Source organism: Alternaria triticimaculans (assembly GCF_023758025.1).
Source record: "Alternaria triticimaculans strain BMP 0046 chromosome Unknown scaffold_2, whole genome shotgun sequence".
NCBI lineage: Eukaryota > Fungi > Ascomycota > Dothideomycetes > Pleosporales > Pleosporaceae > Alternaria > Alternaria triticimaculans.
Genome location: NW_026055959.1, coordinates 16,010 through 39,840, shown reverse-complemented (window position 1 = coordinate 39,840; position 23,831 = coordinate 16,010). Strand labels below are relative to the sequence as shown.

The window sequence follows — 23,831 nt, the reverse complement described above, 5'->3', positions numbered from 1 at the left end:
TTCCTCGCGCTATCATCTCTCGAACCGGCGTTGAGGCTTTCCAAGCGGGTTTCACAAGGAAATTTTCAAGGCAGGCGTCTACATGGTCTTAGGGATTAGGTTGTTGTCAAGATAGAATGCGATGTATGCAGCAAAGCCCGCGTCATCGGCTTTGCGCAGGCGTTCACTGTTCTCACATTCTTGTCTTTCCTTGCGCACAGCGTCATTTCGTGATGAGCCCAGTCTGTCAAAAAGCATGGTATATTCGTCGTTAATCAGATACAAGCATCGCGAAAGGTCCCTATACACATCGGTAACATGGTCAAACTCCAGGCCAGTACAGAAGCAAGCGAATCTACTCGCGTCCACCGACCCTCCTTTCGTAGTCGTCTTCAAGCCTAGAGGCATCCACCACCTCGACGCCCTTGCCCAGACCGATCATGTCATTGCGAACCTGCCACCACCTAACAGTGTGCTCGCTCTCCTTGCCCTTGCGCATGGGGCCCTCATCGTCCGTGTCAACGAGCCCACCAAGGCCAGTGCCATCACCCCCAACAACGACGATGGTCTGCCCAACCCACTTCCTGATGTCATCAATGTTCTGACCGTTCACGCCACTCAATGCGTCGACAACGTAGACAAGCTCCGGTCCGAGATGCCTAAGCATGTGCACGAAGCCAGTGGTGGTGTTGAAAGGCATGACCATAGCTGGGTCCTCGACGAGGCGGAGGGCCTGGGAGTGGAGGGTGTTCCAGAGCGAGTTGTCAGAGCCTCTGGTGCTGGGTGCAGGTGTGTAGATGACGGGTTCAACGGACGACAGCTCCTCGCCTGGTGTGCGTGCAGGTGTGCTGATGGCAGAGTACGAGTCGCCGAGCGAAGACGAGCCAGTGCGAGAGTTGGCGCGGGATTGTGGGCGCGAGCGCATCGACGGGGAGTATATGAGGACGAAGAGCTTGGTTCGGGAGAAGTCGGTGTCGGGAAGGTGGGAGAGGATGGTCTGCGAGCTGTTAGTTATGGGCACGTGAGAAGGAAGACGAGATGGAAGGCTTACAGCGTTTTCTTCGCGGTACGAGCCCTCGTCATCGTCTAACCGGTCCAGGCTTTCTGCGCTGACGACCAAGACTACCGTCTTCCTCCTTCCTCCGTAGCCCTGGCCTCTGCCTTCAGCCTTTCGTACGCTCTCCGCGAAGCTTCGTGCCTGCACATCGACTGCGGCATTGCTGTCCCGGCTCTGCGCCTCGACATTCCTCCTTATGGTGGCCTCCTCATTCCATCGAGAGTGGTCGCCAAAAGCTTCGTCTTTGTCTTCCTCGCGGATGGAAGCGAGGGCCGCACCAGCTGCAGCACCCGCCGCGGCCCAGCCCGCAGCTGTCTTCTTGCTCACGGTATCGAAGAGCTGCTGTGGTGATGGTGTGCGACGGATGACGCCTTGTGCGCGGCCAAGCAGCGTGCCATCGCCGTAGCCATAGCCCTCACCGCCCCCTTCGCCTACAGGGAACCCAGAGACATCGCGTGCTGCAGGCGCCCTGCCCTGTCGCTTTTCGTGGGCCGAATCTTCGCCATAGGAGAGATCGTCATCGGACGAGTAGTCGCGGCTGTCCTCGCGCGCACTCCAGACCCAGGCTGCGAGACCGGCGGTTGCGACGGTGACGGTGAGGATCAGAGGAACGTAGAAACCGAGGGCGCCGCGGTTGCGCGAGTTGTTCTGGCGGCGATCGTAGCGGTCGTAGTTGAAGGACGACATGGCGTCTCAGGTCATGGTATCGTGAAATGTTTCGTGGGCGGGTCGGGCGTTGTTTTGGTCGTCAGCCGCTGCCGCTCGGCTGCTTCCCTGTTGTTGACGGCCGGCACGCCAGGGCGAGTGGCTGGGAGCTGAAGCTTGCTTGCTTGCCTGACACGCGCTTGCAGGCCCTCCGGGAGTGTGCGCGAGTCAGCCCTCGAACTTTTGGTGGCCGCGGGGTGACTCTTACACCCCACACGCCTTTGTACCTGCAGCATCACTCAGCGGATATACGTCAATACCACCTTCCACAGGCGAAGCCAGAAATAGCGCCTTCTATTCAGAAAGGATCGAGATAGACTCAGAGCTACCATACTACGTCCATATCGCGACACCCACCGCACACACCACGATGCCTCACGCGACGAGTCTGCCCGCGCCGGGCTTCCAGGCCCTCATTCTGTGCGGACCTGGTGCTTCCTTCAGTACCTTCACATCCACGCCCAAGGAAATACCAAAGGCTCTGCTGCCCATTGCGAACAGGCCTATGGTCTGGTATCCTCTGGAATGGTGTTACCGCATGGGAGTCACGGGTATACATTACGCATATGTTTCTTCTATGATTTATATTAACACTTTTTAGACATCACAGTCGTGACACCGCCAGAGTCATTAGAAGCCATCGAGGCCGCCATGTCGCAGAACCCACACCTCACAACCCTCCCTTCGCCGAAGCCCGATATCCTTGCGCCGAAAGACCTCTCACATCAGACGAGTACGGGCGACCTCTTCCGGTTACCTGAGCTACAAAATGCGATCAAAGGCGACTTCATAATACTGCCATGCGATCTCGTATGCGAATTGGATGGCACAGCGTTGGCAGACGCATGGATGGTAGAACAGGGCGGATTCGCAGGAGCTAGTGGAGGACTAGATCACAACGGCAGCAAGATCGCCTTCGGCGCTGGCGGAGAGAAGCTCGGAAGAAGGGGCGGCATGGGCGTGTGGTACCAGGCCAAGGGAGAAGGCAGCAGGAAGAAGGAGGAGACGGATTTCATTGCGACAACACCGCTACCTACGTCCATCGTCCCTGTCCCGACAGACTCGCTGCGCCGCAACATCTCGAAACTCGTCTACTCCGTACCCACCGACACACTGAACGACATCACGGAGGAGAACAAGACATTTCCACTGCGACATTCCCTCATTCGCCAGCACGCGCGGATAAGAATGCTTACGACCCACCGCGACGCACACATCTATTTCTTCCCATACTGGGTTATTGAGATGATCAAGAAGAACGAGAAATTCGAGAGCATCAGCGAGGAGGTTTTGGGATGGTGGGCGAAGGCGGGCTGGCAAAACGGTCTGGGAGACAAGTTGGGTCTGCGGCAGATACTCCAGGGCGAGGACGAGGAGTCGGATCACGGGTCGCAGGTTGTCGAGGAAGAGATCGATGTATCCAAGTTCAGCACAACGTACTCCGGCAGTAACACAGAATCCGACTCGAAAGCCCCAGCAACACTCGCGTCAAGAGTCACAAAGTCATCCAGCATACCCGAATCCGCGAAATCGCTCACCGCAAACTCGAAACTTACGGTACCACCGATCCTTGCCTACGTTCAGCCGTCAGGACCAGCCGAACCGCTCATTCGCCGTGTAGACGACTCACATCTTCTGCTTACCGTCTCACTCCGCCTAGCAAAGCTGCAGTCGATCGAGGAAGTCGGCAAAGAAGCAGCATCCCCATTCGCCCACCAATCAAAGATCGTTCACAAGGAGTCCATCCCAAGGAAATGCCGCGTAGAAGCCGAGAACTCACTGCTGGCGGACAATGTCATCGTAGAAGAGAAGACCAACATCAAGGAAAGCGTCATTGGACCAAACTGCAAGATCAGCGAGGGTGCAAGGTTGTTGCGGTGTCTGTTGATGGACGGAGTCGAGATCGGACCAAACGTACAACTCACAGACTGCATCCTGGGCCGGAGATGTAAGATGGAGGGTGGCGATGCTAAAGATGGTGACAAGACTGTTCTTAAGGACTGCGAAGTTCAAGATGGACAGGTTGTGGAGTGGGGTAGTGAGTATCCCTTGACCCGTTTTGTGGGGAAGGCAATGCTAACCATTATGCAGCTGAGGCGAAGAACGAGAAGTTTATGCGCTTTGATGTCGGTGATGATGTGGGTAGTGAAGGGTTTGGCGGAGATGAGATGGACACATTGAACGATGATGGAGATGAAGGTATCCCGTTGCGGTAATCGTTGGCCCATGAGATGGACGAGGAAGCACGCGTCACGACAGTACGAATTGACATGCAACCGAACAAGCCGTGGCTTTTCACCCCCGAAAATAAGAACGATAGTGTGTGTCGTTCCGGGACCTTTCTAGCTCGACTACTCGTCTTGGCCATGGTCATAGGAAACGACGAATCGTTTGCTCATAGGGAAGTCTCGTCGATCTCGCTAGGATGTACAACATGCGAGATATACGTGACTACAACCTTTGGTATTTAAGTTGTCACGCTTTGCGCAACTCGCGGTCAACTCGCGGTCGCCTCAAGGTCCGTTTGCTACCTGGGTAACACATGAGCTTGGCGTCACGGGTACCCGCGTCCTGTCTTGCGTTCTTGTTTCGCCCTCACGTCAACATCTCTCACTTATTCAATTTTGTTCCAGGTCGCATCTGCACCATCATCTCTTATTCCATCCCTTTCACCACCTACGTAGCATGTCATACACCCCAAACGATCCCGATGCGGTTATACCAACAAGGCATTTTTGCGACGACTGCAAGCAGGAAACCACTTCTAAACTAGACTGCGCGAATCTGGAGAAGGTCGTCTGCTTCACCTGTCCTCGTCGAGATCACTTCAGCGGCGACTGTGACAATTTGATACGCACAAGCAACCCTCCGTCAAGTGTACCACCCTTTTGGTCCTCGCTTCCGCTGCGGCGGCTGTTCCCCACTATCAGCACGAGAAGTTCCACCACAGGGCTGCGTACCCAGTCAACGGATGGGGCAAATCCAACACCCTGTGAGAGCAAGGAATACACCGAAAGAAAAGATGTCGAGATACAACTACTGGACTGGCAAGATCGCTGCAACGATGCTTTGCGTCTGCTGCGAGTATGCGATCGCGCAGACGCCGCCGATGCTTTGGAACTCCAGCGTCCGGACCTTCGCGGATGGAAAGAACCCTCGGGGAAGGAGTACACACATGTACATGCATACGAAAAGGTTGCCAATATATTCAGCGACCAACTCCTGGTGACCCGGGATTCAAGCCGTAGACTAACACGAAGAAAACAGCATCTCAACGCGATGAAGAAGTATTGTCTTGCCATCTTTCACAGACTGGAAGCATTTGGCCTTGCGGAAGCAGGTAAGACGCCTTCCACCAAGTCAACAAATGATTGAGATCTGACTGTCTATCGCAGCAATGGACCCTATCACCCGCTGGCACATTGACCCCAAGTCTTCCACGATCGAGTCGGGAAGCCAGAAGATCTTATCCCACATCCCGACCACCGCCCCCAGTACGGCCGGCTCGATGGCCAACTTCGTAGACCTAATGCATACCCACATCACTCACCTATACGAAATGCCCGGCGACACCCTCTACTCCCGCTACACGATAGCTTTCAAGATCATCCAAACGGCCGTCCGCTGGAAGTTCACCGGTACAACCTTTACACCGAACAACATCCACGTTTCCGGCATTTCACCTGCAGAGACCACGCGCCTTTTCCAGCCGCTGGATACGCAGTTTAAGGGTATACTGGAGGAAGGGTTGATGAGGAAGGGGGGTTTGCCGTGGGATCAGGCGCTGTGTTTTTTGGAGACGCATGGTGTGGAGCGATTGTATGCGGGTTCTTGGAGGTGGCTGATGGAGTTGTTTCATTATGAGGATGGTGGGATGGCGCCGTGATGATGGGGGGTGTTTGGGCTGTGACGTGTGATGAGCTGCGTTGTTATTTTCTTGGATAGGAAGAGCTGGGATGGGGCTGATGTTTAGCTTGCTCGTCATTTGGTATTCGTGTTCACTTTGAGTTTATACTACTGTTCGGTAGATGTTCAGGGGACAGTCACGAAATGTGGGAAGATTGTAGCGTGTGAGGATGGAGATGTGATGACAGTTCAATCTAGATTGCGCTAGCGCCAGGTCCCTTCCCCGTACCTGCACCGCGAATCTCACCGCATATCACGCAATACACGATAGATCTAACGTCGGTTCTCCAATCGGCTTCAAATATGAGGTGGATCTCAAGCTACGTTCGACGAGTACAAGGTCAGGTTGTCTACGCTAGGCTGCCCGGCACGACTTACCCAATGCGGACAAATATCACGGAGAGGAGAAGAAGGGGTAGGCAGCAATCAGTGCTCAACGGGGCCAAAGTAGTACTCAGGCGCAGTTTGCTCGATGTATATGAACAAAGGTATCTGGCTCTAAACATTAGATAATTGACTCACGAATCCCCCAACTTCTCCTTCAAACCCAATACCACACATACATCACCAGCCAGTAAGTAGCGACAGCACCTGAATCAATTCAGCGTCGACTAGGAAACACATACTTACCATTCTATAGTGTCTCAGAAATACGTACCTCTCACCATTATCAAGGGCGCGGGCAATGAGTACATCCCCATCCCCGAGGGCGAGAGCGCCATCGTCGCAGACTTCCACTCGTAAGTCCACCAACCACTGCACCTCACAACATCAACATCCCCACCTCTTCTCCAAACCAAACTCATAGTCTTCCCATCTAACGCACCCCCCAGCATCCGCACCCAAACCACCGACTCCCCCACATACCTGACCTCAGGCTTCTACCGCATTAAAGCCGGCCCCACACGCAACATCCCCACCTACGACTACGAGGAGACCAAGTACGTTCTCAACGGCCAAATCGACGTATTAGACGAGGCGACCGGCGTCACACACCACCTTGTTGCGGGCGACTTTGCTTTCTTCCACGTTGGCTCTAAGGCGCAGTTCTCGAGCAAATCGGGTGGAACGGCTTTCTTTGCGGTTACTAGGCCGATTATCACGCAGCATCCGGGGTTGAAGGGGAGGGAGGAGAAGGTGTTGAGTAAGTTGTAGGCGTGGATATGGGCTATGGGAGGGATCGTCTAGGATCGAGTATGGCGGCGGCGAATGATGACGAGGATGGCTTTGGCGGGCGCAATCTCGTGACATGTATTGCTGCTAGGAACTAAAGGAACGAGTTGTCGAGTTCGATGAAAATAGATGACGAATAATGGACCACATTACCCCAATGCTGAAGTACCGACGAAAACGCCTCAGTACCTCAGTATTGGGGTAATGGGGTCCCTCGTTTGTCATTTAATCTCATTAATGGAACTCATTCCTCGATGCCAAAGCCTCTATCGAATTCAAAATCCAGCACAAAAATGCAGTGATACATTTCTTAATACTCTGGCGCCAATGTATAGGTGTCAAACCTCGTGAATGGACAGCGCACCATAGAAGAAGACGTTGGCCTGTCGAGGAAGCTGCGATATTCCCGAGATAGCTCCGAGATATTATCGTGCTCTGGCGGGGTCCAGACTGATATGCCGCTAACGTCATCTGGACCCTTCGATCGCGACAATCTTTCATGTGTACGCCATCATCTCAACTCATGCATCGTGTATTCTCAACACCACGAGGATGGCGCAGTCGCCTCTATCCGGCGTCATGATGCCGCCACGCTTCAACATCGAGTTGGACCGTACGGACCCCGACGTTCCCTTCCGCGCATCGCAGTCACACATCCATCACACATGGGCTCGGACGTTCCATTCGCGGCCGGAGCTCTACATCCGGCCGCAGAGTCTTCAAGAAGTGCAGAAGGTTGTTAACCTTGCGAGACGTATGCGAAAGCGCGTAGTTACTGTAGGATGCGGACATTCACCCTCAGATATAACATGCACGTCGGCATGGATGATCAACCTCGACGACTACAAGGAGGTGTTGAACGTGGACAAGGAGCGCAAGACGATGACTGTGCAGGCTGGAATACGCCTACACAATCTCAACCTACAAGCGAAGAGCCACGGCTTGACTATGCCGAATCTCGGATCCATCGACGACCAATCGCTGGCGGGAGCGATTGCGACAGCGACGCACGGCAGCTCATACAACCACGGCCTCCTCTCCGACCGCGTCCAAAGTCTGCGTATAGTGCTGGCGAACGGCCAAGCCGTACGCTGTTCCCCCCAGCAATCGCCGGATCTCTTCCGGGCCGCGCTCGTCTCGCTGGGCGCATTAGGCATTATCGTCGAAATCGAGTTCCAGATGATCGAAGCGAACAACGTCGAATGGATACAGACTATACTACCGATTGAAGATGTTTTGGCAGATTGGAACAACGGGCTCTGGACATCGAGCGAGTTTACGCGAGTATGGTGGCTACCATACATGAAGCGTGCAGTCGTATGGCGGGCGGACAAGACAGACAAGGCACATCGGCAACCGGAGTACAACTGGTATGGCGGCAGCGTCGGCTTCCACACATACCACATTCTCCTCTGGATATCGCAGTATGTCCCGCGCTTCCTGCCTTGGGTGGAGTGGTTCGTCTTCGGCATGCAGTACGGTTTTAAAGACGGCGCTCTCATCTCTGCTGTTGGCGAGCAGCGCACGGAGCTGTTGATGAACTGTCTCTACTCGCAATTCGTCAACGAATGGAGCGTGCCCCTCGACAAGGGTCCCGAGGTACTGTCGCGATTGACAGACTGGTTGCACGGCGACGAGCAATCTTCCGGCATTCCCTTCAGCACCAAGGGTCTCTACGTCCACTCGCCCATCGAAGTCCGCATCGCAAACACCGTCAACCGAGAACCGCGTCCATTCCTGGACACCTCATATCCTGATCAACCTGCTCTGTACCTCAACGCAACGCTCTACCGTCCCTACGGCCAGGACCCCCCTTGCCGCGAACGCTACTACCAGGCCTTCGAACACCTGATGAAAGAGTACAACGGCCGACCTCACTGGGCGAAGAATTTCCAATCCGTCGACAACGCATACCTCTCCTCCGTATACGGCAACGACCTAGACGAATACAACCGCGTCCGCAACGAAGTCGACCCCGAAGGCATGTTCCTCGGCGCCTGGCACCGTCGCACCATCCTCCCTCCCAAGACCGACCTCCCCCTTCTACCTCTCGAAGAAAAGGAAGTCGTACGCCGCGACCGACGCACGGGTGGAGTTGACTGGATAGGCGAGCAAGCCCGGTGGTTCGATGGCGGTGCTGATGTGTTTGAGAAGGCGGGCAGTGAGTCTGGCGAAAGCTTCGATTACATGGCCGGCGCGGAAGCGGAGAGTAGTGTGTTGTTGGAGAGCTTGAGCGATGAGCTCATTGTTACAGAGGAGACTTATGAGAATGTTACGGAGAGCCGGAGGAGAGAGGGGACTGAGGAGTATGTTACGGGTACGAATGTGTTCAATAAGATGTAGATGTATATACTAGGAGGGGAAATACACCACTCAATGAAGATATGATAATGATGTATCAGTATTGCGATGCTTGCTTGTCTCCATTGCCGTGATGAATAAATGTTGTATCTCTAGGGTGGCTTGCGTGCCAGTGCGCCCAATCGGGTAAGGCGCATCCGTGGCTTCCCATCGTCATACTTCCAACATTGACGCGTCTGCCACCATCACTCACGTTCACTACAGTCAGTCGAAGACATGGTGACTATCAACGAAAAATTGTCGTCGACTGCATACCCCTCTCCCTGTGGCGAACGTCGCGATCGACGATAATATATCGAGCGGATGGACCCGTCGGCAAGAAGCCGGCTCCAGAAGTGAACATGGGCAACAGCGTCTCACTCTTGGATAGGGGAAATTGCTGCACTGCGTTCTTCTTCATAAACCTCGTTGTGTCCCATCGTCACTCGACTAACAGCATTACAGTGTTGATACATGTTCGGTCGACCGTGTACTGGCGATAACACAGCACGTCCCCGGACATTGGGCTTTGCCATGGAGTATGTCCAACTTTGCTCAGCACTCAATCTCCTCATGCCCGAAGATTGGCCCTACAAACTAAAGGCCTGACGGATGAGGAGACCCGTAACGAGGACTTATATCACAGTTCGACGCCACATGCAGCCACCCCTTACGTCTTCTCGGCTGATGGGCGTTATTTCCGCTTGCGAGATCATGACCCATAAGTAATATATCTCCTACCTTGGCAGCCACGTTCTGAGCTTGGCATGCAGCCACAACACGAGGAAAGCTTGGCCGATTCCAGAAGGTGGCCGACATAATTGCTTGGAAGTCTGCTTGCAGGGACATGGGAGAAAAGGAAGTCAATGCAGGGAGTTCAAGGCGAACGATATTTGAACGAGCGATTAGATTGACACATTACGGACTAGTTCGAACGACCCGCATCGCCCGTATCTACAGTCTAATTCGGACAGCAACCGAAGCGCCGCTATTGTCTGTTCTTGCACACCGACTGCTCATCCGATTATCCGCGACCCATCCTGACTTAGGAAGTCTGCACATAGATGTCCGAGCTGCCAGAAGACTGGTAACCCTCAGTGGCGACGATCTGGTAGTAGTGCTGGCCCAAGTTCATGCCGTAACGAGCCCAGGCGTTGAAGTGGTTTTGCATGTTGACGCTGCCACCGACGCGCTTTTGCGTGCGGACAGACCTGAGAGTTTGTTAGTGTGCGTCCGGCATCCACATGTTGCTTGCAGACTTACCAGTACTGCTGAAAGGTCCTTGTTCCATCGATGGAGGGCTGGTTGGTACGGGTGGAGGTGGAGACGTCGTAGGTACCGCCGTCAGTCGTGAAGCTGCCCTTGCGCTGGGATCCGCTGCTGGGGTTGTAGGTGCCGTAAGACTCGATCACGTAGTACTCCACAAGCGGGTTGCGGGTCCAACCGTAGACGGCAAGGTAACCGTTACCCTGAGGCTGGAAAGATCCGCCGTAGTTGATCGTGCTAGGATGGGGATCAGCAAATGATGAAGCTTAGTACTTCCAGATGACATACCGGCCAGTTCCAGGGTTCCATCCCTTGCCACCGACGAAGTTGCCGGTGTTCCTCCAGGTCACGGAGTACCTGCTGCCCTCTCCCATTGTGTACTGAGCGGAACCACCGCCATCAGTCCACCACGAGTAGAAGTACCCGTTGTTGTAGCCCTCAGCGCTGGGAGTGGACTGACGCTTCTCAAGAGCAGTTGCGTTGCCATCGTCACGCTCAGTGAGGAAGTCAAAGGGAGCGGCGAGTACGCTGGTGGTAGCCACAGCGGCGAGAAGGAGGGACTTGAAAGAGACCATGTTGAGCTGAGTTGGAGATCTGTGCTGGATGCGGTGATGATACTGAACTGCGAGAAGCAACGAGCTTATATGTCAACTCCGAGGTGGAGATGAGCCTGAATCGCTGGAAGAAGTCGCCTTTGGTGGTCATGAGGTATCATCTCGCCTCTGTCTACATCCGTCTTGGTGTCAACGACGATGGTGTGTTCCAGTCCTCTCATTTCGAAAAGCACGCCCAGCGCACTGACTAGAACGGCCTAGGAACCACGAACACGGCAAGCTGCACCGTTCATTGACCGGCCTCGGTAATCATGGAAAAGATAGAAGAGCACAAAGATCCATGCCCCTTGCACCCATCTGCACGACACCACAAAGATAATATCGCTGATCCGGGCTTTACGCGCTTTCTCAACCCGGTTCACAGGATGTTAATATAAAAGAACGCCACTAGGGTACAGGTGGTCGCCTTACCCCACACTCCTCGGAAGACAACGAAGCTTGGAAGGAACACCCGCCGCGCTAATGTCATGTAGGCGATGATATTGTTAGCGACAGTGGCGCACGTGATGAAACATTGGGCGCTCATGGCGGGAAGCCTCGGCAAACTCAGGATAACCACCGGATGAAGAGGATCTGCCAAGATGTATAGTAGCCGGCTTTTCTACCGATCCTGGTAAGACATGCCAAGCGCGGTGGGTATCTTGAGCGGAGATGATGTGTGGAGTGCATGAGTGGATCTCGAGGTCGGTGAGTACATGAAAACAATGTTACTATGCACTACATGAGCGCATAATGGTGGTGTTATTACTGACAGGTCAAGGCACCCCTGGAAGTGTATCGAGGTTCGCGAACTCTTCACAGATCACACATTCGGTGTTTAGGAGATCATCACTTCGCGAACTCTCATTCTGCCTTGATCGCCTGTACTGAGTTAGGCGATCGACACGATAGTATTTGACTAAAAACATGGACTACAGAATGAACTGCTGGTGCAACACCATTCGAAGCGACCATCAGTATACAGCACTAACGGCTTCGCGTACAGCATCGGGGCACTACGGCTGCGCTTGTAGGTCGCGCAACTTGCCCAGTTCCCTAGGTCCAAGACCGCCGAATGCCTCATATTAGCTGGCAAGCCGGTGGCATCTAGATGTCGTACGAATTTACCCAGCCATGTCCTTGATGGCGCGTAGATCAGGGTCGGTCCATCCGATGGCTATCACGGCATCATCGCGGAAGAAGGAAACATGAAGGACGTAGGCAGGGATTGCATCCGGTTTACAGTACTACACCACGGTGGAAAGGAGAATCTGCATCCTGGTGTGTGGCAACATCAACTTCAGCCGCTGCTGTATACCGATGTAGATTCTTGTCCCTGTGTGACCAGTGTGGCTGCTGCTATGAACGATATCGGCCTTCCAAGATCTTGTGTTGTTTCATCTGCGCGTTGTGGATATCAGATCTTGCCGAGTACGATTCCCGGAGCCATCTCATGATCCACCAAAGCTCCTGCTTACCACCGACCCCTGACAAGCCTTGTTGTCGTTTGCCACACCGCGGCTGCGCAGGCAATTCGAGCTGGGAGATCAGCTATCCGATTCGTACGAGCGAGGTGTGCAAAATTTCGCAGTGCAAAATTAGATGGCGTGAAGATCTAGCGGAAGGATTTCTGTACCGTCATACAGCGCTGATTAGCCGTCTCGCAAAGAGGCTTGAAAAGACAACTGTATCGAATTCATGTATGATGTACTACCAGAGCGTTACATGCACGGTACATAGTCAACACGAACGTCAAGGTGACTCTAAGCACCGCAAAAGACGACATGGAGGATGTTTGCATTTTCTCATTCGCTCAGACTCACTTCTCAAGATACGAACCACCGAGCCTACCCAAAGCCCTGCCTAACGTAGCCATGATGCCTTCAGAAGCCATCGGTTGCTGTCCCACTTCCTCACGGCCCAATCGATCCCAAGCCGCACACACATCGCCCATCTCGACCTCGTCTTTCTCATCGAAGCTCAACTGAGCAACAAAAGACGCAACAGTTGTTGTACCAAGCTTTACTGTGTGCTGAAGAATGCTACTGCTCAGCACACTATGTGCTGTGTATAAAGACGGTAGAGCATGAAACCCTCGCTTCTTTCGCTCGATGTTGACAAGCTTCAGGAACGCGGTGACCACGGCGTCTCGAGTAACCTTTCCGCTTTCCTCGGCCTCCATGACTTCAAGGTAAGAGGAGAGGAGCTCCGTACCGAGACGTATTATACTCACATCGGGACCACCGTTGGAAGCTGCTTGAACTTGAGGACTAGTCACCACTTTCTCCGCAAGCTCTCCATTGGAGAGATCGTTCAGTGCTGTGTCGCAAAGCTCTTCTTTGCTGCCTGAGCGTGTGGTTGATTGGGGACTTCCTTGCTGCGTCGCAACAACTTCGCACTTCTCAGTACTGACCGATGCAGCATCGTCCGAACCGAAATTCGAACCTTCCGTATGGCTCGAGAGCTCTTCGCGATCACACAAGTCGGATACTTCGGAACCCTCTAAACCCGCGTTGTTCACATCGTGAAGCCTTTCGGGGATGCCGAGGTCTGACTGGGCGTCTTCGATGCGACTGTCAATACTCTCGGAGGTCTTGTCATGTGCTCTACTGAAGGGCTCGAGGTAACCCTTGCTTGGAGAAGCGACCGAATCAAAGTCTGACCCGCCGTCATCCTTGATAGTATCGACATCATGTAGAAGTTGGTCGTAGGCGATACATTGGATCACACCACCCGTGCTCGCTAAGAATATTCGACAAGGAAATATATTTCCAAGTGAAAGATTGGTGCTGGTCTCGTCGAGACCTTGATCCACTTCGTGGTATATAGCACGGCCAATTTGCTTGGGTGTGTAGTACGGCACAAGCGCCCGCTCCTGATGTGTATCCTCCGACGGTGCTTTCGTCTTTTTCTGGATATCAGCAGCCGTGAATGGAAACTTGGATGTGCATACAGATGCTGGGGCGTCGTCAATAGTGGCGTCCTCGAGCCGCGTGAAGATTGATGCCCCTGTCGCATCCGGCTTTCGTGACAAGGCTTCCTCAAAAGCCTTGCTCGATGCTGCGGCGGTCGTAAACGTAGGACTACCTAGCTCTTTCACGAAGGCTTCGCTGAAAGCCAATAAAGTTGGACTTTCATCCTCAATGTCCTCAACATCCTGGGGGAAAGAAGATCCATACTCGTTGTTGAAAACGTCAGTGATGTTTGAGCGTTCACCAAACGTGGCAACGCCAGTGCGAGCTTCGAAGGTGAAGCTATCGTTGAAGCTACCCAGGGACTCTAAAGGCAGTGCGGACAACGTAGGCGAAGGACCTGAGGATTGACACCCAGTGACATCAGTGCTCGATGGTGGTAGCTGCTGTAAGGCAGTTGAGGTAGATGAAGCAGCGTCGATGTCTTCAGAAGACATAAAGCTGGAGGGCTGAGGAGTAGAAACACCATCATCCCGTGTCGATGTTGCGCTGTCCTGGGTAGGTATGAGTGGAATGGCGGGCGCGTCGAACCGCTCAGGCTCGATAGTATCGACTAGTGTATACTCCACGTTACTCGGAGCAACCTCCTTAGTAGCTGATGCACCTTGTCTCTTGGCAGCTCTCTTCGCTGCCTTCTTTTGTCCCTTGGTCAGAGCTAGGAGAGGCATACTGGCGACGACAGGGTGTGTGTTTGTATACGAGAGCCCTCTTATTCTCTTGAAGTAGCCTGCAGTAGGAGCGTGACGGTCTATTTGAGGCAGAAGAGTCGTAAGTGGTAGGTAGGTACCGCAGGTGTAGTTGAACCGAGAACGTATTATCACCGCGTCTGAAGTACGTAGGTTGTGTTTCTGCCTCTTGCGGACGAGGCAGGGAGTGAATGTAAGTATAGCAACTCGGAGGTGGCCATATCTGCGAATACTTGGCAAAGGCGCGATCGTACGCACATGAGAGTGGTGAAAGTCCAATACACATGATGTGAATCAGACCCTGGAATCCATCACTCGGGTAATGACACGCCATTGCAAACAATGTGGGCGACATATAGATATTTGGTCCTGTTCATTTTTTATGTAGCGTATATTTGTAGTAGAGATCTCGTAGTGAACGCAAAAGAATGAATGCGTCGCGTTTCTATAGGCCAACGGGCGCCTTCTACATCGGTCCGGTCTAATGTAGCAAGCGTTTGGCTGACATGGAGTAGTTGTGCTAACACTCTCGCAGTTGGACGTTAGCAAGCTTTGCGAATATCTATTCGTGGTCTCGATTATTCCGGAAGATGATTTTAGCATCGCTTCCGGACTAGATGTGGATATGCTAGAGACACTTCCTAAACACGAAGTATTGATTAGCATATCGAAAGGAAACCTGAAATTCTGCAAGACGTCATGCTTGGGGATGAAAGCTTCCAATAGTACATGCGCGAGATACGTTATCGAAACCGAGTGGTAGTGGTTGCCCCTCACCGTAACAGTCATATACCTAAGCAGGTAACGTTGGCACGAGACGAGCAAATTGCGGATAGACTGATGGCATACAACCTTGGAGTTTGTTTTCAGGAATCATCGCCACAAAAGGTTCCGCGAACGCGTTCTTACGATGGAAGTGGCGTGGCATTTGACCCTGAGGGCTCAAGACACTACGCGCTAACAGTAAGGCCCGATGACAGGAAGCAACACTATACCACAACCTGACCCGGACCGAAACAATTTAATATCGAAAGAACGCGATGGAGTCTAAGAGGCTATCGAAATCTCAGTCATGGTGATCGATACGGTTTCAAGATTCAAGATGGCTGGGGAAGGTTTTCTTATTCGGCGCGTCCTAGTGAGCACTAGTAGTCCCTAGCGCGACGCGTCCGTATGAACGCCTGCAGGGATCCAAAAGTTCTTCATATAAAGACATGACGATATCTTTATTATTTCTGCAGTCTTCTAACTCATACAAAATGTCCAATCCAGTTGTTGTCGAGGTGAAGAAAGAGGTGGAAGAGGACACTTACTCATATGACGGCACAGTGTACAAAATCAATGGAGAACGTCGTCTCGGCATTGATAATATTCTCGTCACGCTTTTCAACATGAACAGCAAAGAGATGCGCAGACACGCACTATTCTGGGATGTGATTTCCCCTGCGGACTTGGGCAAGGTAGAACTTTGGGTTCAAATCAAGATGCTGAAGAAAGGACTGGCAAAGCTGAAAGCCAGCGGCGTGGCAGAAAATCTGGCAAGTACCGTACTCTATTACTTCAGTTCAGATCTAGTTTCTTTAGTCGATTCGTTTTACTGACAATCATTGCAGCTGCCAGTATATCCGAGAAAGATATTCGAGGAACTTGCGACAGAGTGGCACACCACGCATGGTTGGCACATTACTCCTCCATCTACAATCACTCCTCCATCTACAATCACTCCTCCATCTACAATCACTCCTCCACCCACAGTCACTCCTCCATCTACAATTACTCCTCCATCTACAATTACTCCTCCATCTACAATTACTCCTCCATCTACAATTACTCCTCCATCTACACCACCTGCAGCAAACGACCTCAAAAGGGAGCTCGATGAACCCATCCCAGACGACCATGAGATTCTGTCCAGTAAGAAGATCAAATCGGAAGAGTTCACAAGCGACGGTGTCGACGCAGCCATACCCTCACATGCAGGGGAGTATGTGAACAGTTATTGGGGGAAGCAACCCGAAAACCCATGGACTCCAGAACGCAGCGAGGATGAGAAAAGCCTCATGAGCCAGCACGAGGCGTGCCGTGCCAAGCAGACTTTCGTTGCGGCTATGGGTACTTACTGGATTCAGTGCCCACTCATTGAGCATAAACACCCAGAACTAAAAAGTAGTCTGCGCATGGTTGTTCAAGGCCTTGATGACCATACACAGGAACGTGGCTTGCTCGAGGCCCACCTCAACCTTGGGCTATTGAAAGGCACCATGGTTATGGGGCCTGGCCTTGACATAGTCCAAGATTGGTGTTACAGACACCAAAGCCAGCGTTCAAGAGATGGTGGCAATGGGAAATGCAGGATTGACAAGGACACAGAAAGACTTCGAGACGTTCTAGAAGAGCTCAAAAGAGTAAATAGAATACCTATGGACGCGATCATTAAATCACCGCCTCTCGACTTACGAAAGCCACTCGACCTCGACTGCGAAGCTCGACTATACGAGAACAGACCATCCATTGGTGGACCCATTCGGATCTCTGGCAATACCGCGCATCTCGAATTCCGGGTAGATAGTTTGTATTTCGAAGGCAAGATCAACCTTCCTATGATCAGCGACACGCCTGTAAAGATTTCTGGTCACAGAATCAAAAGCGATGATTCTTGCACCGTTGAGAAGTGGTTGGATTACGATACGTCGAAGGTCGAATATGGGGCGGTGTGGAACGAGTTTTGACCGACAGAAGATTTCGTTTGTTGACCGATGTTAATGGGGTAGATTTGTTGCTAGTTATCAGAGCAGGCGTAAGAGCAGCAGTGCGCTGGGCGTGCCGCGCGATCTTTAGCCATGTAAATATTCTTTTCCAGCCCTACTGTTGACCGCTTTGGACTGTTGCTTTGTCAGGTATCAATGTACACCGCAACGCGTGTCATCGCGATCTGTGGCTGTGGTGTGAAAGACCCTGCAAACCTTACAGACAGCGCATTGTTAGCGTGTTAATGCGCGGATGCATCCTTCTCTATGCCTGGGTCAGCCCGCCGGGTCCGCAGTGAATGCTGACACTTTGCATGTAACAGTGCCGTCGCTGCTAGTGTGCCCAGGTGTTGAGAAGAAGAAGCTGCATGCATGACGCGAGTCGGAACTTCAAGCTGCTCAATCGTACCTAGGTATCTTCAACGCCCACTTCAAATGCGCGCGGCAATAGGTACTGCGAGCATCGTGATGCACTATGCCACCTAGTTAGATCCGGACATGGAGTTGACAGTTTGCTGAACCTTCGCGCTAGGCTCGGGACGACTTGCGGAGATTCTGTGGAAAGGTGCCTGACTGCTGAGAGCGACTTGTCGCTTTCAGATGGCCGGCGCTTGTCATTGGTCGGCGAGCAGCGGGTTCCAGATGCCGCAGTGTCAGCTAAGGCCAACACGCGTCTCGGCAAGCATCCCCACCTGCACCCTGCATCCGCTCGCAGGGGTATCGCCATGCACCCATATACATAGATAACTAGATATGCTGCCACCATGGACAGCATCGACACACAAGCGTTATTCCCATCTTGCCATTACTTACTGCAGGCCTAAATTCGCAAACTCAACTCCCATCAACAATTCCTTACGATAATGGCCAAACCATTGTCTGCCGTAAAGACCTGGGCCGGAATGACCTATTCATACAATGGATCGCTTCACCCGCGCAAACGAATGCAGATAAACAACTGCTACCTTGAGCTTGAGGTGGATGTCGTGCAAAAGCTTATCAACGATAATCTCGGAGTGGAGGGCGTTTCGGAGGAATGGCTTCAGGCGCAGTTGTTGCTCCGCGGTTCCGGTCGTCCCGGTAAAGAACTTCGTTGGACGAAGCGCGACATGATCTCGCGTCTCGTGCAGATCATCCCAATACTAGAGGACAAGTACTACATTGTCAGTATCCAAATATCCGTATTTGTTTCCCATCATACTAACCCATCTCCAGGGCGCCTTGGAGCATTCCATTGAAGTCTTCCACAATTTAGAAGAGGATTGGGCCAAAGCATATCCTAGGCACCCAGCTTCAAAAGAGTATCTCAAGAACAAAACTCCACATGACGCCTCCCGGTGCTGGTGCTTTGCAACGCAGCGAAAGAATCTACTCATGGAAAAAACATTGCCTGCCACAGTGACAAAACGGTCACGACCCGACGCTGCAGAGTATGGCGAAGCCTCTGGCCATCCTCACAAGAGACAAAGGCTCCCGTCGCCTACCTCTGAGCCGGAGATCGATAACAGGGAAAACATACTGTCGTGGATCGCGCAAACTTCGGGCGCGCCCCCAACACCGCCGGAGCACGTGGACCATCTACCCCGTGAAGTTTTAGACCCCTTATCTCAACTCTATATGAGTTCCATCTTGGCAATCGATGAAGAGCACCGGAGATTTAAGCTACATAACTACATGAGTTATGTGGCAGGAACCTACATGATTTTATGTCCGTTGCTTCAAGCGAGGCATCCGGATCTCATTGGGCAGCTCAGCATCACAATCAAATATTTGGGTGCTTCTTCGCTTACATCTGGCATACTCGAAGCCTACTTCAACTTTGGCAAGTTTACTGGCCCGGCAATCCTTGGTCTCGACGATGATCGCATCGCTGAGTGGCTTTGGGCTACGGCGACAGAAAGACGTGGCAGACGCGCTCCCCCTTCTTATGAGAACGACGAAGTCGAAAGACTATGCGAGGAAGCACTGAACTTGGCTATGGAGAGAACACCAGAACGCAAACGGGCTAACGTGGAGACTCGACATCTTAGAGATCTTCCTGCTCTTGATATCGATACTACCGCGTTACCTCAGCTTCACTTCGACGCTCGGCTTGATAATCCGACTGGCGAATTCTATGACCCAGGGACGTATCGCATTGCTCAAGGAGATATCAGATTTGAAGAGCGTGGCTTGCGTTTCAGCGGAATGATCAGGATACCGGAAATCGCTGAATGTGACCTGGAGTTTGAAGGCTTGAGGGTCTTCCGCAGAAATGACGGTGACCTCCCGCAGAAGTGGAAAGATGTTCCTACAAGCAAAGTACATCACTGATGGAGGACGCGCACCCACAGATCCTCGACGTTCACACGCTGGGGTTAATCTACTCGAATGAATCTGGTTTTTGGGTTTTGCTTCAAGTAACTAGATTTCTCTGACCCCGATAAATCACGATCGGGAGTTGCGCATGACCTGGCTCGGACGTGTACTACACCCGGTATCTGCCGTCTTGTCCCGTGCATTGGGCGCGCTCGTCGCCGAACTTTAGGTTGGGCTCGCTTTCGGCCCGCTGCACTGACCCCGCTTTCCCGCGCGTCGCCCGAGTTGATACCTTGACACCGATCGGCCACACATAGCGCCTATAGAAGCAAAGCACCAGATCTCACCGTATGCTTACATATTTACTCGTTCACTCCCACACCCCTAGTTTGTTGAGTAAATGTTGAGGTCGGAAGAGCAACGTTAGCACTTGATATGGTTTTACAAGCAAGTAGCATTCGTCAAGCGCAGAATGTCAACATTCGCCGCATTCACGCCAAACTTGAGAACTGCACAGTTCTGACTGACATCAAGACGTGCACGGCTAGTTAGAGTTCGGGAAACTCTTCATAATGGCTTTAGACCCATGTTCGGCGACTTGAGCACCGGCAGGCCGCTGCGCACGTCTGCCGTTATACCTGTCGCGGAGATCTGATGGAGAGCCGGAAAAAGATAACTTCAAGACATGTAAGCCCACGGCCATTCCGCTCGTCAAATCTTCCTGTATTAATACACTCACTTGCTCCACCTTTGTTCTCCGCTTCCGCAAATCGATCTGAGACTACTGCCATCACGTGACGGCCATTTTCACTGCGGATCCGCTTGCAATAATACTACTCCAAGTTCGCTCTCAGAACTAATTTACCCTTCGTCGTATTGCACATTCAGTCATCGCTTCACAAACCTTGTTTTCTCACCTTCGCACTATCATCATGCCTGCTGCAACCCAATCTCTCGAGACCATGGTTCTCCAAGCCCATCGCGCGAAAGGCGTACGCTATCCGACAGCCTCACAGAAAGAATGCTTCAAGACATGGTACTCTTATGCGCTCCGTCAGGGTGAAGTCACGAAGACTACCCCGAAAGCTATCGAGGAGCATGGAAAACATCTCAAAGAGATCAAGGAAGCGGCGCCAGGTGGGCGAACTTACCTTTGAGCTGGTATGTTTCTTAGCCTGCACAAAAGCTTGCAACTGGCTTACTGACACGCTTAGACAGGGTTTTGACAGGTGTTTCAGATTCGCGTTCGCACCATTTGGCGTCATCAGTCTCTTTGCGAGTGTTTAGCTTTGTTATACTAGCAGTGTGCTGATAATAGTTCGATCTTAATACTTTCTTTGCGCGTTACACCAAATCCTTTTGTAATAATCATGTCTCCATAGCGAGTCCCAGTCAGTTTGACGGTCTAATTCACCATCTGTCTCCATATCTTTATTGTCCGGGCCTGGATTTCCTCATTTATCACCGCAGTTTGCCAGGTCGCCGATCGTTACCTGGTCTAGCCCCACTGTGGATACTAGCGCGCAACTGCGTCTTTCGACGCCGTTCGCAATCTCGTACACGCTTTCACCCTCATGCTACCATGCCTTTGTCTTCCTGCGCTGCACATGAATTGTTGACTTTTTCCATAACCAAACCAATCAGCTAATCACTGCATAAGGCCAGGCGTCGACCAGATTGCGCACTTTCCTTCGCTCGCCTTGTCCTAGCCGCTGCTTGCAGCTGGCACGCCCATAACAATCACCAAGCTGCGGTACAAACGGCACCCCATAACGCGGCTTCAGTGGCATCTCCAGGCCCTGTATTCATTGTGAACACTGGATTACATATATGTGCTTCGCCGCGTACCTACCGTTCACTGTTCCGACGATCGTTTCTATGCTCCGACTGCGAGGCCATGCATCTCAAACACGTCTCTGCCTCCAGCTCAATCTCTGGGCATGATGGCTGTCATGATACCATCTCTTCCTGAAGGCTGCAACACCACTACGAAGGTTGTAAGCAGTACCTCAATGCGCATCGGTGTTCCTAGAGAATGTGTCAAGACATCACGACGCTCACACCTCGGTTGCATGGCTGGCTCACCTTCACCTTCACTAAACCGCACCCCAACGATGAGATGGCGCGCTATTGTACCACTACAAGGGGCAAAAACTCTGATCGGCGACCGCAACTACCAATAGAAGCTTCAGGATAACGCATGTGAAACGTGTGTGTATACTGCGAGGGAGAGGCGCGCGACCTGTCAACCATGAGTGTGAAATCTCGTCCCAGCCACTTTAAAAAACCTCCGCTACTCACTTCTACGAACCCAAACCCACTGAGAACCGCAGCTTTCTCCTGCTCAACTGCAACCCTCACATCCGCTGCCTGGTCAGAATCAGCCTCAACCACAGCATTGCACATACACCGGCGCCCGCGATACAGTTTCCACAGCCGGAGGAAAGAACAGCATCTACGAAAAGATGAGCGCTACTCACCTTGCCTCCGTATATATCCCAGGACAGCTTCGACGCCTCGACGACCTGCCGCCCGAGCTGATTGTTATGATCGCGAGGAATACGAATGACGCCTCCGACATCTCATCGCTACGTCGCGTGAACAGGTTCCTGAGCGCGGCCATCCCCGCATGGGTTATCTCCGAGACGACTTTCTACATAATGCCTATGTCTAGTAGCATCTCGAGGATGGCACAAGCAGTGCAGATCCAGAGCACCAACCCTAGTTGCAACCTAGGACGTGTTCCGGCGGTAATCTTCGAGAACGTATGGCCGACACCGCCTGCTGAGTTTGGGCTCCATGGAGAACTCACCCAGCACGATGACTGGGAGGCCGACAGTGACGATGAGCTGCCGCCAAATTCGAACACCTATCTCCACTTCATAGATGGGTGCCATGAAGAGCGCGACTCTGCCCAGTTACGCGACTCCCTGGCGCACTCACTCGGAAGCTTTCATGGCGTCAAGGAAATGATCCACACCCCTGGTTTCCACAATTCTCGACCAGCGCAGGAGCGACCCTCCAGTGAGGAGCTCCTAGAGACAGCGCTGCTATATAAAGACCACGATCCGGAGGATTTTGAGGACGAGATGTGGACTCGCCGCCGCATGATGTTCGAGCCATATCAAGGAATCCTCGATCAAGCGTGCGCTAAGATGTTCGATCGCGCTGTTGATGCCGTTCTCCGCAACCCGATGCGGAAAGATAAACTGAAAGTCTATATCGAAACGCATTCAATCTGCGCACTGGGGGATGTCGATCCAAGCGCGTCACCAATACCCGCCAGTCAGCTCGGAGATGTACTTGCGATAAAGTATATTGGTCATTGGATGTCAATACTGGATGCCATGGTCTTCGACTTGGAGATTCTGCACAATCAGAAGATCAACACAGCATCGCACTACGCGGGTATAACGCATCTCTCGATCAGCGGAGATGGACTGGGCAATGAGGGTTCGGTACACATGGGGCTCTTGGGCGGCCCATCACACTCTCCCGACTGGTCACGCTTGGAGACACTACACTTCGACGATACTCAGCAGAACGACAACTCCGCCGATTTCCTTCGCCAGCAGAAGTGTACCCTCGAACTTCACAACGTTTACTGGCTCGGAGACTCGATCCAACGTTTTTCCAAGGGTTCGTCACTTCGAGATGTGAAGGCTTCCGGTATTTTCGCCATTGAGGAGATCAAAGAGCATGCCAGGGGCGTCTGGATCGTGGCAAGCAATCACAGGGAAGCCAACGAGATCGTGGTAAAGAATGCTGGGTGTTGCAAGCCAGTGGCATTAGGCCCTGCCGTCCCCTTCGTCTCGCCAAGCGATGTTCAGCGGTACATGGTGAAGGGAGGTGTCTTGCCGTTCAGCAAGGCGAATGTATGGGCAAAAGACTGGAAGTTGTAGAGTTTCATACATCTGTTGCAACTTCATCGTTCTTGTCGCATCGCCGCGTACGACAGCTACACAAGCGCTAGGTGTCGCAATCATTGATCACGGTTTGAGAAGATTGTTCTTGTTGGGCATTGGATTTCCCGGCACTCGTGAAGAAAGTTGGCTTGCTAAAGTTGGCTTCTTCCATGCCTGATGGCTTGGTACGTCGCAGGAGGCGTG

The 23,831-nt window shown here is 52.5% G+C and overlaps 8 protein-coding genes across 8 annotated transcripts; 5 read left to right on the top strand and 3 right to left on the bottom strand.

Annotated features, from left to right (window-relative positions):
* Positions 1-334: 334 nt before the first annotated feature.
* J4E78_001694 (uncharacterized protein) lies at positions 335-1,723 on the bottom strand (the record flags this gene model as incomplete). Its single annotated transcript, XM_049362349.1, has 2 exons — positions 335-976; positions 1,031-1,723. The coding sequence occupies 2 exons, from the start codon at positions 1,721-1,723 to the stop codon at positions 335-337; spliced, it is 1,335 nt and encodes a 444-aa protein (XP_049224941.1).
* A 388-nt stretch (positions 1,724-2,111) lies between these two features.
* J4E78_001693 (uncharacterized protein) lies at positions 2,112-3,957 on the top strand (the record flags this gene model as incomplete). Its single annotated transcript, XM_049362348.1, has 3 exons — positions 2,112-2,292; positions 2,343-3,779; positions 3,833-3,957. The coding sequence occupies 3 exons, from the start codon at positions 2,112-2,114 to the stop codon at positions 3,955-3,957; spliced, it is 1,743 nt and encodes a 580-aa protein (XP_049224940.1).
* A 1,181-nt stretch (positions 3,958-5,138) lies between these two features.
* Positions 5,139-6,802, top strand: J4E78_001692 (uncharacterized protein; the record flags this gene model as incomplete). The annotated part of the gene is made up of 3 exons (XM_049362347.1): positions 5,139-5,505; positions 6,288-6,387; positions 6,481-6,802. 3 exons carry the CDS (start codon positions 5,139-5,141, stop codon positions 6,800-6,802), a joined length of 789 nt encoding a protein of 262 aa, XP_049224939.1.
* A 570-nt stretch (positions 6,803-7,372) lies between these two features.
* On the top strand, positions 7,373-9,163 carry J4E78_001691 (uncharacterized protein; the record flags this gene model as incomplete). Its single annotated transcript, XM_049362346.1, has 1 exon — positions 7,373-9,163. The coding sequence occupies one exon, from the start codon at positions 7,373-7,375 to the stop codon at positions 9,161-9,163; it is 1,791 nt and encodes a 596-aa protein (XP_049224938.1).
* A 1,042-nt stretch (positions 9,164-10,205) lies between these two features.
* Positions 10,206-11,001, bottom strand: J4E78_001690 (uncharacterized protein; the record flags this gene model as incomplete). The annotated part of the gene is made up of 3 exons (XM_049362345.1): positions 10,206-10,371; positions 10,424-10,663; positions 10,715-11,001. The coding sequence occupies 3 exons, from the start codon at positions 10,999-11,001 to the stop codon at positions 10,206-10,208; spliced, it is 693 nt and encodes a 230-aa protein (XP_049224937.1).
* A 1,837-nt stretch (positions 11,002-12,838) lies between these two features.
* On the bottom strand, positions 12,839-14,659 carry J4E78_001689 (uncharacterized protein; the record flags this gene model as incomplete). The annotated part of the gene is made up of 1 exon (XM_049362344.1): positions 12,839-14,659. The coding sequence occupies one exon, from the start codon at positions 14,657-14,659 to the stop codon at positions 12,839-12,841; it is 1,821 nt and encodes a 606-aa protein (XP_049224936.1).
* Positions 14,660-18,368: 3,709 nt separating this feature from the next.
* Positions 18,369-19,737, top strand: J4E78_001688 (uncharacterized protein; the record flags this gene model as incomplete). Its single annotated transcript, XM_049362343.1, has 2 exons — positions 18,369-18,587; positions 18,640-19,737. The coding sequence occupies 2 exons, from the start codon at positions 18,369-18,371 to the stop codon at positions 19,735-19,737; spliced, it is 1,317 nt and encodes a 438-aa protein (XP_049224935.1).
* Positions 19,738-21,973: 2,236 nt separating this feature from the next.
* Positions 21,974-23,624, top strand: J4E78_001687 (uncharacterized protein; the record flags this gene model as incomplete). Its single annotated transcript, XM_049362342.1, has 2 exons — positions 21,974-21,977; positions 22,159-23,624. 2 exons carry the CDS (start codon positions 21,974-21,976, stop codon positions 23,622-23,624), a joined length of 1,470 nt encoding a protein of 489 aa, XP_049224934.1.
* Between the last annotated feature and the right edge of the window lie 207 nt (positions 23,625-23,831).